General features: G+C 45.2%; 1 protein-coding gene across 13 annotated transcripts in view; it reads left to right on the top strand.

Annotated features, from left to right (window-relative positions):
* The window catches only part of AOAH (acyloxyacyl hydrolase), a 116,741-nt gene that overhangs the window by 22,315 nt on the left and 77,322 nt on the right, over nucleotides 1-17,104 (top strand). For 6 of the 13 annotated variants that reach the window (XM_074575435.1, XM_074575438.1, XM_074575436.1 and 3 more), the window contains exons 4-6: nucleotides 3,698-3,758; nucleotides 4,862-4,961; nucleotides 13,845-13,904. In XM_074575435.1, the coding sequence (XP_074431536.1) occupies nucleotides 3,698-3,758; nucleotides 4,862-4,961; nucleotides 13,845-13,904 (221 nt within the window). Of the gene's footprint in view, nucleotides 1-3,697; nucleotides 3,759-4,834; nucleotides 4,962-13,844; nucleotides 13,905-17,104 lie in introns of all 13 variants that reach the window. The other 7 variants (XM_074575434.1, XM_074575432.1, XM_074575431.1 and 4 more) reach the window with 3 other exon arrangements.

Raw genomic sequence — 17,104 nt, forward strand, 5'->3', positions numbered from 1 at the left:
TTTCCAAGAGAGGATTTCCCGATGCAGGATGGGGCAGGGAGGTAATTGCTGGGATTCATTCACCGATAGAATGACGCTTATCTGATTTCTATTCCATAAGTCATATCCTCAGTGTTTTAAATTACAGGCACATAACCATGAAGTTACAATTAGAAGCACTGATCCTGCTATTAAAATACAATTTTCTTCTTTAAAATATGACATGCTAGCTCCATGTTCATGATTCACTCAGTGGACCTTATTCCGCTGACATGTCAAGATATTTCTTTTCAGCTGCCATTCTTTACACACATAAAATCCTATTATCCCTTTAGTTAAATCTGTATAACCCAGTTACCTTCTATGAGATGCACGGATACACCTAATGGAAAGAAACTGACCCTGAACTTGAAAGGAGTGAAAAATCCTATGGATTGTGTGGGAGCTACAGTGTAACCCGATTTATCCTCTCCCAGGAGGTGAATGCTGCAGCCCAGCAGGAACCTACAGCTTCCTCTTGCTGCTTGAAACAATAAAGAATTTTTGGATGCTCAAGAGGAAAAACCTACTAAAGCAGGCCATGCCATTTCACCTGAAGGAACAATTTCATTATTATACACGTGCCTACAATTGATTGCAAGAATAACAGCAACAAATTAACGGCAATGGGGCTTTTCCTAGGGCCAAAAAGGCAATAAGAACTCGTGTGTGTTTTTTTAAGGGCCTCCTATAATTTTAATTACAATCAAGTTGTGGTTGGATCAAGCCTTCAATGAAGTTATATGATGTCAAGAACAAAAAATGTTTACAGAAAAAGAGAGAAAAAAGAAAACAGTACCCATCACTCCCACTCAATCCCATAGGCTATGTAGAAAACACAAAACACAATCCTTATTTATGTGGAAATATTTGCAATGTGTGTGATTCAAGCGACATGGCCGATAAACCTATGAAAATTAGAACAGTAACACCATGAGTGAAGGAGGCTCTTGAGCAGACAGAAAGGCCAGGTGTGGGGGAATGGGCAGTATTTACGGTGCACGAGATGTTGTTAGCAAGAATGTATGTTTACCTGGATACTGGCTGTCTGCCTGATGAAACAGAGGTGTCTGATACCCAAAACGTGCTTTCAGACCATCTGCCTCCAGCGCCGCCTCTGAGTCATGCTCTGCTTCTGTGTCGGCCACTGCTGTGCAAACACCTTAGAGCTCAAGTGGAAATGGCAACATGATTAATACCATCTTTCTTGCAAATATTTATCCTCTGGGTTTCAGCCAGAATTTGTGTTTCTAGGACTAGGAAGCTATAGAGGAAAACCTTCTGGACTTCTGTCACATAAGAATAGGGCAGTTTAGGGGATTTCTTTTACCTGAAGCAGGGCAAAAGCAGGTATACTCTAAATTTTCTTTAAATTTTCCAGTATTTAGTTTGGTTTAAGCTCTTCTCTTGCCCCTGAACACTCAAAGTTATTCATCATTTTCTCTCTCTCTCTCACCCTCTTTTCTGACTTACGCGGCTTCTTCCTAATGGAGCTTTCTCTCTGCAATATCGTCTCCTTGTGTGTGTTAGCAGAGCTGGAGCTTTGTGACAGCATGAATGCAGGCTGGCTTGGAGGGCAAGTCCTGCAAACAGTGCCCGTGGCTTGGGTCTGTTTTGCTGGAAGACAGAGCCTGGATGGAATCTGTATCCTCCAAGAGGATTCTATTGCGCTCAACGATAATTTTATGTTATTGCTGTTCTTTATACCACCCATCACTTGTTATGCCATGGAGTAATTACATGTCAAGCTTCCTATATGCATAAGGAAATCGGCGCCTAGAAACCAGCATGACCAGCAGACCCCCAACATCAGGTCCCCAGAGCTGACGACCAGCCAAACTCTCCCCTCCCTGCAGCCACCAGTACAGGTTATGGCAGCCAGCTGGCTCCTACAGGGCCAGAAACGTTATGGAAACCAGCTGGTTTGGGAAACTCATAAGGAGACCATCGCCCATGATGCACCAGGGAGGTGTTGGGGAAGCCAGCCACCTTCTCCTGCGGGCTTCTATAGGGAGCCAGGTGACTCGCAGGCAAGCCTCATCAGAGGGTGTTTTAATCAGCAATGATACCAAACACAGGGTTATTGATGTCTGCAATGTCTTTCCTTTTAGGAGAACAAGAATAAAATCTAATTCTAGCCAGGAGACCAATTTTTAACTTGCAGATTGCTTCTAAAAAGCCAATAGAGAGGAGTTATGTGGCAAAGGAGGCAAAGAAATGAAGCTAATAACTTGATTGAAATAAAACACCTGGCATGGGACAAGAAAAATCAGCTATCGTAGTTACGGAAGCTGCCTGCAACACCATGCGAGTAGGAGGGTGTTGGAGAAATTATCTTTTTCATTCCCTGCTATGCCTTTCTGGTCCCAGTCCTCCTTTCTTGGGCACAGGTTGCCAGCCAGGGTGCCTTCAGTCCTGGCAGGAGAGTAGCTGCGGGAGCGAGAGCATACCCATGCCCACTGATGGAGTCCGTGCTGTGAGGATTTTTACCCTCCCTGGAGCAAAACTACCCACCGTGTATGCAGCAGCCACCCCTGCCCTTTGCATGTCCAGCCTGATGCTGGTTAAAATTGAATATTCAGCCCAGAGTTGGAGGGAAGTGGCCGCTTTAGGAGTTTCTAAGGCTTTTCTTTGGTAAACGTGAGGGCACTCTATGTTTTTTTCCCAAGGACAGATAGTTATCTGTCTGGGTAATGGAGGTGCAAGAGAAAACGACATCTATCAGGAATTTCAGGAGCTGCAAGTTTGTCATTGCCGCACTTGTGTGAACCTGCCTCTTCAGGACTTTTCACAACACCATCCCTGCCGAAACAAGCTCTGAGACCTCCTTTGCAGGATATGTGCGGGGTTAACCAGCTCTCACCTGTTCAGGCCAAGAAACATGCAACTTTCCTTCGTGGGAACTATCAGACCAGCGCTACCATCAGGCCCTACCTGTATTCAAACCCCCAGTCTCTCCCATAACTGTCTTTGCTCGGTGGTTGTGAAATGGTGTGGGGACCACTTTTTTTTACACCAGTACCTTAAAGAAATCTCTGATGAGCTGTCTTCCAGAGGACATGGAGGGCATGTTTCACCCCGATTAAAGAAAGCCACCTGAGCCAGCATCCTGAAAAGGCACATGGCTGTAGATTGTGAAAAGAAGCCAAACAAAAAGTGTCAAATATTTGTTTGAATGCAATTACTCCTGCGCAACTCCTGCTCTACACAAAACAGATTCTCTTAACTCACACAACCCCCCTCCCCCCACAGGAGCTCCGAGGCAGCTCTAGCAGTAGCATCAAGTCCTACGTCCCTTTCTGCACTTTTATTTATGTATTCGTTTTCTTCCTTCTTGCAAACCTACTGAGCTGTTTGTTTAAACGGCTTAGAAAAGTGCTGCGGCGTGTATGAGTTCTTTCAACTTTTCCATGATGCCATACTCAGAACATTTAACAAATGCTAGTTATCCTTTTTAGTCTTTATCACATGGCTTCCCTAAAGCCAGAGAAGGGCTTTAGGCAAGGTTAAAATTTTGGGTTTTCCCATGCTCTGGTGTTATACTGAGGTGACAGATTCATGCGCCTTCCCCAAAGATAAATCAGTGTTCGTCTTAATGAACCAACTCCTGCTGTATTTTGACTGTTATAAAACCAGTTTCACTGTGCTCAGTTACTTTAAAAAAATGTATGTTTTCTAGAAAAACTGCAAGGTTTCTGTTACGTACTTGCTGAACTTTATGGACCACACATAGCTGAACTGTAAGTATTGCTGTGTCCTCTCAAGTCTTTGCTTATTTTGTTCCTTACATGTATGAATGTGCTGTCGTGTTGAAGTGCAGGAGTTTCATTCTTAAAAATCACATTATTATTAAAGAAGAGATGCTTGAGAGTGATTCTAGTTTGGCGTTTGGCATAGCTATTCCTGAGTGAATAAATACAGGCTGCCACTGGTAACCATTTTCATACTCCATTTGAATCTCAGATCAGGCCCACCTGATGTAATTACTTTTTGAAATTCGGCTCATTTGGCTGAGGGAGGAATTCGAATAACCCATGTGTGCGAGACAGGTTCTACAGAGTCATACTACTGTAATACTTGGCTCCTGTTTTCCCTTCTACCTTTAATCAGGCTTTCTAATTGTCAGCCCGTACATGCTCTCAGCCCTGACCTTAATACACACTCTTGGGGAAGCCTACTAAGTAATGTAAGTGATTAATAAAATAAAATGTAGGTCATTTTATTCCTCTTTGAAAGTTCTTAGTTTAATTAACTGAGCTTTTGCTAGACTTTCTTCCTCCCTAGGGTTTTTATTTTTATTTTTAAAACTAGCCAAGGGACTGCAAAGTGCTTACAGGACTAAGAAGTGCTATAATCAAACATTTTAATTTAATTCCTGAGTAGCTCAGAGGTGTGTCCCAAAAAAGAAAGAAGCAATCCTAGTACTTGTGCTTGGTGATTAAAGGTTAAGGATCTTTGAAGGATTTCTGGTTATTTTCTTGAGTTAATGATTGAACATTCATATGTGCCAAATTGCATATGCATTAACTTTAACCTTTAAATCTTTGTCAGCCTTATGACTGATTAAAAAACAGAACAGTCATAACGTATTTGATTCAGGTGCTGCATATAAAGCACGGTGCTTTTTCATCATTCTGGGATCCAATTTTAAATGCTGAATAGGATGCCGTGGCAGAAAATCGTTAGGACCCAACACTTTACTGAGCAGTGTTTACGGGCCACAGTAAAGGGAGCTGAGGTTATTGTTTGGCGTTGGGGAGAGTTAGCTTCCCATGAAAATAGCTTCTACTTTCAAGCACACAGAAGAACATAATAGTCTCTGGTTTTGCACCATTTCCTCCAGCATAGACAAGGAAATGAATGCCGATGTGGTCTGCCATTCCTTGAAGCTGTGTAAACAGGATCCAGGACAACCACTTTGTCATCTCTACCCTCCTCCAAAGGTGAGTTGGTTTTCCACTTTTTTCAAAGCTTCAGATTGTGGAAGGTCTTTTAAGCTGGAACAGAACACTACGGAGGCTTCCAGTGCACATGCATTATCTGGGAAATAAACTTCAAGATTTTGAGAGTGTACACTTTTAGAAAATGTCTGTTTGAATGAAAGGTATATAACACGCGTTAGCTGTGCGGAGCATCAACAACACGGTTGTTGGAGAGTGGGAATTACAGGGCCAAATTCTCTTGTACCAGTCCGGGTCAGAGAAGAAGAGCAGGGAAAATTAAATCTCACTTTCTTCAGACCTTGTTGTTAAGCAACACAATAAGCCCAAAGCAGACGCTCAGCTGAGGTTCATCTATGCCACTGTGTTACCATGGCATGACAAGTTATCCCCACGTTGCCTGATCTACTGTGGCAGCCTGTGTAGGCACCAGTTACATGCTGCAAACGCAGGGCAATTTGACTTTGATTAGTCTGCAGTGCAAGAGGTTTAAGCTAATGCGCATAATCTTTTGCCGCAGGCTGGAAACATATTTAGGTACCACTGCTTTTGTGATGTACAGTTACTTGCAGCGCCAGGGTAACTTGATTGCATGTCCTAGACCTTTGCTACTCAGACACATACGTATTTGCATAGGTGTCTAAATAGATAGAGTGTGTTTTGGGATTTCTTTGGTTGTGGGTTTGTTTGGGTTTTTTTTTCCAGTCATGGTGCAGCCCTGGTCACGCTAAAACCTGCGAGTGGTGGTTGGTTGTTTGGCAGTGTTGGAAAGCAAGTGATTCACTTAGGCATCTATTTTTTTGGAATTTTTTTCCTCGCATCTGGGTGGATAAAGATACGTTTGATTTCTAAAGGTTTGCATAAGGTGTTTTACGTAGGGCCTCATCCAACAGCCATTGTTAGTCAGAGCCTTTTTACAGGCTTCGGTGAGCTGTGGTTCATCTCCAAGATGGATTTAGTTCTGACAATATTAAGACCTGGAGAAACACTTGCCTTCCAAGAATGGCAGTAACATTTGTTTTATAGCACGTGTATACCCCATATGACTACTACACTCCATGCTACGCCAACATAGAGATGTATGGGTGTGCAATCAGGCAGGGGTGAAAGAGGATGAGGGCAAGTGGCAGAGAGGGCCCACACTAACTTGACTCAACCAGGATGTTACCCAAACTTCACCAAACAGGTTCCTTTAGAAATTATGAGTCTGAACTGGTAAAAAAGTTCATTAGTCCTTCCACCTTTCCCCAAGGTACATCAGAGCTACCCTATTGCAAGCTCTCGCTTAATAATTGCCAGGTCTTTACTCACCCCACAGACGTTTTTGAGTCTCCAGCACTTTCTGCCCTGGTAATTGCATTCTTTTATTCCCTGCCCTGCACTGGTAAGAGCAACAGAGACCCTGTCAGTGACTGTGGGACCTTTCTTTTTTCTTTTTTTTTCCAAATTAGGAGTTCTGAAGGTAAAGGTGAGAGTACAGCAAAGGCTGTCAGGCTCTCCCAGCCCCCAGCGTAGCAGGTCACCCAGGAGGACAGCAGGAACTGTAGCAATGGTGGTTGCATGTGCACCGTGCTGCCAGCCCGAGAGTTGGATTTTCATATGGACTTACTTCCTTGTGTGGGGGAATAAAGAGAAGTAGAAACCACCCTGCACCCTGACTTCTGCTGGTGGCAGAAGTGCAAGGTGCCTCTCGGAGTGAAAGAGGATGCAGGCAGTGAACTGCGCTTGGAGAGAGGGATGGACTCTCCGTGGCTGCACAGTGAGCTAGGCTAATGAGTCTGGAGAGAGGGGCCATTTAAACTGAGGTGGGTCCCGTGCAGAAATTAGAAGAACTGTGGTGAAATGCTCGGCCTATCAACTAGAGAGGACAGGCCGTGACACAGGGGGTTGCTGTTAAATCTTTGGTGAGCTCTTCCCATCTCTCAGAGCAGGTGTGGTGCCAAGCTGATAACTCCTTCCACCTCCAGCAACAGTTCCAATGACTGCATTTTCTGCAAGGCAAACAACCAAAGACGGGGGTTTTTCTTGTTTTGTTTTTTAAACAAAATTTGGACTCTGATTTGCATGGCCTGGAGACTGTCCCTCTCAGTGAGTGGCTGAAGCAAACCATCCCCCTTCCAAGTGGTACTTAAATCCCTTTCTGTCGAGGTGTATTTGTTTCTTACCAGGACTAAAGGAACTCTACTGACAAAATGATTTTTCTACCCCAACTGTGCCCTCCTTTTTAGCTTGCCTTGTGCCCTGAGAGAGCGTGAGGAGGCTGGGGGAGATGGGAGGAGAAGAGCAGCACTTAGAGTTCACGCTCAAGTGGTTGATAAATTGCCCACAGTAACTCTGTGACAAGTCAGTCTGAGTGAAGATGAATTATGGGTGAAAAAAAAATAATATACAGTCAGAGACACAGATGCATAAAATGCAGTTTACCTCACATTTGCTTCTTTGGTTTGTAATTTGATTGATCACTTCAGTTATATGAGCCTGCAAATGTTGGCTCAGTCCCCTGCCAAGTGTTTGAACAAGACTTTAATACTAATGACTGTTTTGTTCAACTCTATTGATTTTCAGGTACCTCGTTTATTCATTTAGACTTTTGGATGCCCATTTTCCCAGAATTAGTATCATATTTGTACTGGCGAAGGGAGTAAAATAAATATAGAGTTACTTGCCCTTATAAGGCAGTACAATGTTCAGGTTTTAATTGCCTTTAAGGTGGCAGATATCAATGTGTAGCTGCTTTTTTAGTCAATAGCTTATTTTGTTCTGTTTCTGTGATGTCGCCCTAGTGAGATTGTGTGTCTCAGGGAAGGAAAAGCCCCTGCTTCAGAGGCCTTGCAAACTATCTACATAATGGAGACACTGCAAGCCGAGTAAATCGTATGTGCGTTATATTACATACTTCCCTGGTCTCTGACAAATTAGCCCAAATTAATTTATTTTGCCAACCTACCTGGAGCCGTTAGCAGTCTGTGATTATTCTAGGGGACTTGGCTCTAATTATTAATAAAAAATATTGCTCCGTTCGCACCGAGTGCAAGGCTGTCAGCGCGGAGCTGGAGGAGGAGAGCATCTAACCTGGGCGAGGGCGGCTCCGTTGCGGGGGCTCCCCAGGGACTTGGGAAAAGTGGGCTGCTCCACTGGTGGGAAATTTCAGGGGCAGACCTGTGATGTTGTTGGGGAAGCGTGGAAGGGACACTCACTGCTCCTGGGGATCGCCAGCACGGCCATGAGAGCAATGGGGTCCTGCAAGCCCCTAATTGCCACCAGTGGCCCTGGGCCAAGGCTAGAAGTGCAGGTAGACGTGCATGCGTAGGCTCTCCCGTTGCATGTTTCTTGCCCAACAAGAGGTTCTCCTCCATCCTCAGCATGTGGGTATCAATGCTGGGGACTCCTTTGAGTCAGGTAGAAGTGTAGGCTTACCATAGGTAGCTGAAAACTGTGCAGTATCTAGAGCTGCTGTAATATGCCTTGTGGTTTAAGCTACATCAACTGCAGGTACTCCAAGACTGGTTGCAGCACCACTCCAAAACGCTGACAGCGGGTATAGATATCCAAGAGAGCTGGTTTAGGATAACCGGATATTTTTTAGTCAAAAAAGATTTATCAGCTCACATGGTGGAGGGACTTTCTGCACCGGGTCCTGTGATACGGGGCATTCATCTAGCAAGCAAAAAGGGCTGAAATAAAGTGAGGGGGTTTAGGCACTGCCTACCAAACTCCCCTTCTGGCCCTGGGAGCAGACAGACTTGCAAGAGATTATTCTCTGCCTGTCTCTAGCTTGTTTTAAGCCAGCTGGCCTGTTCAGTTAAATGGCAACACTTTAATTGATTTTGTTAGGGCCAGAGTAATGGCTCGACTTCAGCACTGGAGTCCTGCTGCTGGCAATCTTAAACGGTCTGTGTTGGAAGGAGCTTGTACCCTTCTTTCTGCCTTTCAGCGTGCCTCTTTGGCTCCCCATCACTTTTTTGCTCCAGATTATTAGAGACCTTGTTGCTGCAGACTTTAGCTTAATCTCCAATAGTAGGATTTTGCTGGGAGTCATCTTATGTCAGCAAAAATGTACATATTTATGCTGATGTTATTTTATCTTGCCAAAGTAAGCTTCATTGCCACAAATACTCATGCTGGTTCCTGTCCCCTCTGTCAGTTCTTTCACTGACTTTGTAAAAAGCAAAAGCAATGTCCCTCATGGAGATTACTGCTGCCAGCCTGCTCTTTGACAAAGTAGGAGCCGAACAATCCTGGCTGTGAAAAAAACCAACCCTTTGGGGTTTCAGAAAATAAAAATACTCCCACTAGTTCTCTCTTTCCTCTCTCTCTTTCAATGAAAACGTGAACTGCTTCCCGGGGAGGTGAGGTAGAACCAAACTTGGGGGCGGGAGTACTTCTGCAGTACGAGCAGGCTGCCAGCCAAAGGTAGACCTTCTGGATGGGACTCATTTCCTTCTTTTGAGACCACAGACCATAAAGCAAGCATTTAGGAGGCAGGCTAGGTCCTGGGGAGCAAGATGCCCTCCTTTTAGCCTTTCTTTTTGGAAACAGGTAGAATCTACTGAAATGTGAGTTGTTTCTGCTGCAGTCAGAACTGAGCCCTGGAGAAAAAGCCTGTAGATGAGTGATCGCAGAAGACACAGTTTGGGCACTAGTTCTTCCTCTTTCGCTTGTTTCTCACAGTTTTCCCTTCTCCTTGTCATTGGCAGAAAATAAAATGCCGAAAAAGAAAACCCAACCAAACAACCACAAAAAACCAAACCCCACAACCCCAACTTTCCACCAAATAAACCCAAAGAAAACAGGGTGGCATGGGGTTTGCAGGGTGCTGTGTACAGCTGTGTCTTACCCATGCAGAAGCTGCCCCAGGCAGGGCTCCTGAAAACAAGTGTGGGGCGACCCACGGGCACAGCGGCATTTGGGGGCGGGAGGCTGGCAGAGAAATGTGTAAGGAAGAGAAAGTGCGGCTCGTGGATGCTGACAGTGTTCTGCAGAGGCAAGCTGGAGAAAGTGAAGCAAAATGTTTCAGGCAGAACACACAGGGTCCAAGGCCAATAGAAACAAGTGGCGTAAACCGAGCAGAAGTCGGAGTAATTGACCTGGGAGGAGAAAGGACCAAGACAGACCTTGCGTGTTTTAGATCTGGGCTTGCAAGGAAGGTCCCTGTTTTGCGTCCAGAGCACATATAGTTTGGTTTGGCTGTCCGGTGCAATCATAAAGATTCCCTCTACAGCCTCTACAGGACAAAATGTGGGAATTATAGAACAAATCCCAGTTTTGACAGTGCTGTTTAACACGCTCTGCAGCGTTTTGGTACCTTGGTATGCATACTCCCCATAAAAGGATGATGAAAACATGTTGGAAGGGAAACTGTTGGAGTGTCTTCTAAATATCTGCTCCCCTGGGAAAGAGCTGGCTAACAACGATGATAAATGAGAGACAATTAAAGTTGGTTTGTGCATTTGTTTATGATGAGAAATAGATCAGTTTGCAAAAAATTCGTTACTGGGAACACATGGGCTCCGTGGAGAGCATTGAAAGGCGGCAGTGAATGAAATCCCAGTGACCTCCCTGACCCCATCCATGGCATATCTTGTGTACTGCCAGCCAGCAGGGCTGCATGGATTCAGGTGGATGGGGCTGGCTGCTGCCCAGGACCTCCACACACCCTCCAGGCACCGGCTGTGAGTTTGTCCATCAGTTGGAGCCTTGGGAGCCCATTCCTCAGTGGGGTTTTCATGCCATGGGAAAGAGAGGAGGCTGCCTGCTAGCTGAGTTGCAGCAAAAGAGGTTGTATGGGCTGTATGGCCTCTGGCAGCAGATTTGACATGTTGGTGTCAACCAGGGATTGAGGTGTCAACCAAGAAACCAAGAGTGTTTTCTCCTGGATGGGTGTTTCAGCTGCCGGTCCTCCACAAGACACCCTGGAGTCCTGGCTGAAGCAACTTCTGCAGCAGGAGGAAATCTCATCCTTAGCATTTCAGAGAGAACATTTGCTACACACGGGGGGCAATTCAACCTCTCCTCCCTTCTTTTCTGCTTTCTGAGAGCGATATTTCTGTAGCTGCCTGAAGTGTGTGCTTCTCATGCTCTGCTGCTGAGAGCGAGAAAGGTTTTACTCCTCTCCTGCCCAGCAGAAAGGGATTGATGAATCTTACCTCCCTGGAAATTTTTCATGCATCGTACTCCATTTTAAGCCATTTCCCTCATCTGAGTCTTGACTTATTTTATAGCAGAAATGACAGCAGCTGGTAACGTACAACGTAACTATGGCAAATGCACGATGCATGTTTGGTTTGGGGGACGGCAGTTGCCCGGGGGAAGAAAACAGGAAACTGTCTTGGCTCCTTCCTAGCATCTCTCATCTATTGTGATGTATCCAGATTTTTATAAGACTACAGACACAGTGAATTAAACATATATTAAACACATATATTAATATGACACATATATTAAAAAATAATAACTTAAAAGCCTGTGTTCCTTGCTGCTTATTCTTATTCCTCCTTATCCCTTTATATTGTTCACCGTACATTTTTGACCCTTGAATATCACAGTTAATTAATTTGTTTTGATCACTGCCTAAATCAATTATAATGACATGCTAAATTTTATCTCCAGTTAAAAAATGTTGGTAATGGTTGCTTTAAATGCAAATATATGCTGCTTTAATATTCCAAGCTGGCATGCCCGCTGTTCAGTAAGGTGCCATCACTCGAGGGATATTTTATTTTTTGCCAAATGCTTTAATACTACGACTTGGGGAAGCATACTCTTTTTCCTCCATGTTGAGTTCCTGTAGCTCCTGCCAGTTAAATATAAACTTGTGCTGAACTTTACCTCGGAGCCCTCAGACCCAGTTGGTGTGAAGCTGGCGGTTACGTCCTCAGGCTGGGCTGCAGGTGAGACTGATGTCAGGTCATCGTCAGACAGAACCATTTGTCCTTGCTAACCATTTTGATCAGAAACAAAGTGCTAATGTGTTTGTGATACACCGGATTTTTCTTTCCATTTGGAACACTTTTTTAAAAAAAATAATATTTCTATATCTTTCTTTTTTTTTTTTAAACAATCCTCAAAGCCTACAGAACAAAAGCAGTTATTCCTTCTGAAAGAGGGCAAATGGGCAGTATTTTCAGCCTTCTTCGTGCCGAATGCTGAGGGGATCGACAGGGGCCATCACACAGATACTGCCTCCCAGATATGACTGTTTGCAAAGGAGGCCTCATAAAAGCAGGACACTATACGGGCTTTATCGTCACTGAGATGGAAGGATATTGTCCAAAAGGGAAAATGGAGCAGCGGGTGGGAGCACGCTGGTGTCACCCTGCCAAAACCAAATGCTCTAGCCTGAAGTTTGCACCCAAGTCTGCAAGCTGAGGTCATCTCAGGTGCACTCAGCAACTGGCTGTCTCATGAGCAGGGCACCCATCGCATAAACTTAAACCACCCTCCCAGAACCCTGTGGCTGGCTTTTTTTTTCTTTTTTTTTTTTCATTGACGTTGTGAGATCTTCTTTTCCTATAGGAAGATGTGTCTGAATTTAGGAAGTGCTGTTCATCAGAGCTGTTAAACAGTTGTTAAACCTTTGGGACTGCCTAAGCGTATCTATCTGGGACATCCCCTCACCTCCACAACTGGGTAGAGTCCTTGTAGCAGGAAAATCAGGGTGGTCCTTCTGTGCTGGGGTATGGGCCACATTTCTTAAGGCCAGGGTCAACACTTAACAGCAGGGTGCAGAAACAGTCCCTGCTTTCTCCCCATGCCTCAGCATTCAGCCAGGCAGGACCCAAGGCTGTGGACCTGTAAAATGTATCAGCTGAGGTTTTTGCAATGGCAGAGCCTAGAGAAAAGCTTGAGAGCAGGACCTCAGCAGCGCTTGGCAGTTCCTGGTCATGGTAAGCAGCCATCGCTGTGTGTTCAACCACAACCCTGCTGCACCATGCATGGCACATCTGTCCTCCCGCTGCCGGCAGCGCTGGTCCCTGGCTGTCACTCACACTCACAGTCGGTGCCCCTTGCACAAAATTTCCTCTCCTCCTTTGAGAAGTATGCGGGTAAAGCTGAAGGCATGTGGGGAATTATTTAGGGTATCACCAGTAGTTGTAACCCATGGCCTTATGATGGCCAACCTGTTCTCCTTTGACAAGGATGCTTTTCCAAGGTCTTTTCTTGCAGTGGTTCTCTTACTCTTCCTTTCTAATTAGGTATAGGCAGCTCATTTGGGAAGAATCCCAAAATGCTTGTTCAGCACAAATTTGCATGAACCCAATAGAAAAAAATCTTCCCGCTCTCTGTGAGAACTTGCCCTCCAGGGCAGGTATTTCCAGAATAAAAAGCTAACCTTTCTAGATCCTAAGTAGATTTGCCTTCCAAACTCTATTCCCTGCTTTGTACTTTCCCACGCGCCAGCTGTTGCCCTGCTGAGGGGAACTTTAGCTGAGAATAACGCTTATCCATGCAAGACCAAATGTTTCCTCTGTACCCTTCCACAGCAAGTCAGACCAGCATCACATGCGTAACCCTCTTTTGACCATGTAATGGAAGAGTTTTTCTTTGTCAGGAGTCACTGGAGAAGTCTGTCCTCTGCAGCTCACGCAGTGCAGTCAGGATATGAATCTTAGCTCTTTAACTGATCTGGACTTTTCCTCAGGAAATAAATAATGCCCTGGAGCAAAATAAATGAACTCTTGCAACTGGAGTTTCATAGGTGGTGATTAGATAATTGATTGTTAGTCCAATAAGAAGTAACTGATGAAGAGTTTGTGGACTCATACATCATTTTTGTGCTGTGACTGATATATTAAAAAAGAAAAAGGTAGAAAATAGGAAGAAAAATTGGTAGAATACTGTGAGGCTGATCTGGGTTTTTTTATTGTTTTGTTCTTGCTCTCCTAGATGGGGTTGAGTACTGCGATAAGGAAAGCAAAAAGGATTATGAAGAATTCCAGGGACCTGGTAAGAAATCAGCGTCATTAGGGTGTTTTACACTGTACCTGCATTTTATCAGGAGTGAGTCCTTGTTTATTTTGCCTAATTGTGAACCCACCTAATCATCATTGAATTGAATGCTAACTCACTCCTACCCAGTATAGGATCTGCTCTATCAGGTGACAATGGGAAGAAGGGGAGTGAGTTAATAGAGGGGAAATATGAAAGTATGGGGAGAGCAGGAAAAACCTCATGAAAAATGCAGACTGCTTGTAGAGTAGGCATAACTGTCTATATCCATCCAAGTAATAAATTTGTGTCTGGAATTCATGCAGCAGCTGAGGATATAATCTGTGAGCTCCATGGTACAGCTCCACGCTGAGACACTTGCTTGTACTAGCCCAACGCACCTTTGAGGCAGCCAGCCTTAAAACAAAATACAAGCACACTTAGATTTTATTTAGGGTTTTTTTTACAGAATCAGGAATTTCCCACTCAGCCTTGCCCCATGCTTTTCATAGAATCATAGAATCATAGAATGTGTTGGGTTGGAAGGGACCTTTAAAGGTCACCTAGTCCAACCCCCCTGCAGTAAGCAGGGACATCTTTAACTAGATCAGGCTGCTCAGAGCCTCATCAAGCCTGGCCTTGAATGTCTCCAGGGCTGGGGCCTCCACCACCTCTCTGGGCAACCTGTTCCAGTGTCTCACCACCCTCGTTGTAAAGAACTTCTTCCTAATCATAGAATCATAGAATCATAGAATTGCTGAGGTTGGAAGGGACCTTTAAGATCATCAAGTCCAACCATTAACCTACCCTGACAAAAACCACTTTTAAACCATGTCCCTCAGTGCCCCATCTACCCTTTTTTTAAACACCTCCAGGGATGGTGAATCCACCACCTCCTTGGGCAGCCTATTCCAATGTTTAATAACCCTTTCAGTGAAAAAGTGTTTCCTAATATCCAATCTAAACCTCCCCTGACATAACTTGAACCCGTTTCCTCTTGTCCTATCACTTGTCACCAGGGAGAAGAGGTCAGCCCCCATCTCTCTACAACCTCCTTTCAGGTAGTTGTAGAGGGTGATAAGGTCTCCCCTCAGCCTCCTCTTCTCCAGGCTAAACAACCCCAGCTCCCTCAGTCGTTCTTCATAAGGTTTGTCCTCCAGACCCCTCACCAGCTTTGTAGCCCTTCTCTGGACACGCTCCAACACCTCAATGTCCCTCTTGTAGTGAGGGGCCCAAAACTGAACGCAGTACTCGAGGTGGGGCCTCACCAGTGCCGAGTACAGGGGGATGATCACTTCCCTAGTCCGGCTCACCACACTATTCCTGATACAGGCTAGGATGCTGTTGGCCTTCTTGGCCACCTGGGCACACTGCTGGCTCATATTCAGATGGCCATTCCTAATGTCTAATCTAAACCTACCCTGCTCTAGTTTAAAACCATTGCCCCTCGTCCTATTGCTACATGCCTTTTCCATCGAGAGAAGCTTCCGTCCTTCCTTCCAACTTCTCGCAGTGTTTATTATTGCTCCTCCTTGTTTCATGCTTCTCCCTTGTCCCTTGTCATTCCTGCCTTGCCCTTGTAGCCATATGTAAGTGGGAGCCACTTGAACTGAGCCACTGCCTCAGAGCACAGTGACTGCACTTTGCGGTTGTCTGAAACTCAAGCAATGGCCTGAATGCAAATTCTGCATATTTTTCCTTCATTTTTGAGAGGCTGCTTTGGCCTCTAAACTTGAAAACTGGGATTTGAAATCTTTCCACCTCCACCAGTTTTCAGATTTATAGAGGATCTCTAAAGGGTAGCAGAGAGGGGAAGGGCAGCTTTTATTCTGCAGGGCTCACATATGAGTCAGCTCAGCCATAGAGTTTGCTCCAGTTGTCTTCAGGCACTTAATGTAGAGGAAATGTTTTTGCTGTTTGTGAAGAAATTATTCATATTGCTTCTTCCTGAATCCTCACTGTGATGCTACTCACAAAAGTTAAAATTGAGGTGCCTAATTAGCCTTTGGGCAATCGCCAAATTGCCAAGCCCGGGAAATAAACAATGCGCTGGAGAGCCGGGTCTCAGCTCCCGCAGAAAAGCAACCAGCAGGATCTTATTCATTTTCCTTCCTATTCAGGGCTGTGCTACTGATGGCCTGAGATTTCCGCTCAAATTACACAAAATTTCTAATCCTCTTTCCCGGGGTGCAAGTCCCCACATTAACACCTGCAGCGAGATGCTCTGAGTCAAGGAGGTCCTCTCTGTTAGCCCGAGCCCGGGCGCAGGTGCAGGGATGAAGAGACGCTGGTGCTGCCTCCCAGGACACAGGGCTCCTTCGCTCCCTTGAGTGTGCTTCTACCCGTGGCACATCGGGCTGTGTCCCTTGCGTGGCTACCCCGTCTGGACCCCGTGGGCCATGCATGCCACATCCTTTCGGGCTCTTCTGAGTAGAGTGGCATTGTTGGCATCAGTCTTTGGGTGCAATGGGGTCTCCTTCCAGCTTGCCTCTACTTTCCCCTATCCTCAAAGCTGCTTGATGCCCTGATGCCCCTCTATCTCCCTTGCTCTCATCATGACACCCTTGGCCTCTTCCTGCTCCTACTTACCTATTAAGGAGCAGGAGGGATGAGCAGACTCAGCTAGAAGCGGCAAGGCCTTGGTTATAGATGGGTTTCTCCAGTCGATGCATTTCTAAACCCACAATACAAAGTCATTTAAAATTAAAACAAGTATCATGTGGTTGATTGGGCCTCTCCTGCAGTTATTGCTAGCATGTTCCCTGTAATGACCCTTGTTGAAACTTATTTTAAAGCTAGAAAATTAAAAATAACAACATTTCTAGAAGTATTATGGTCTCTTGCAACTTCCCCTTCAGTTGGGTTGTGGTTAATTTCATTTCAAATCCAGAAAAACAATGTAGTAAGAAACACAAAGAAAGATCTCCAGGAATGAGCACAGCATGTATCACGCCGCCATGAGCCCCATATCCCAGAGTGGCAGCGTGTGATGAAATGGTAAGAAAATCGGCTGCACAAACTGAACGCTGCCAAATCATGGTCTGTTCACCTGACCAGGCACATACACGAGCAAGGGCCAAAGCAGCTGAGGTGCTCTCACTGCCTGGGGAGAGGGTTGCATGTCTGAATATGTTGGTGAGGATCCTGAAAGGCCTTGTCTTTGGTGAGACATCTCTGCCTCCACACTGGTGGAGAGAGAAAAACATTCACCTGGTCTC

Source organism: Larus michahellis, chromosome 2 (assembly GCF_964199755.1).
Source record: "Larus michahellis chromosome 2, bLarMic1.1, whole genome shotgun sequence".
NCBI classification, from domain to species: Eukaryota; Metazoa; Chordata; class Aves; order Charadriiformes; family Laridae; genus Larus; species Larus michahellis.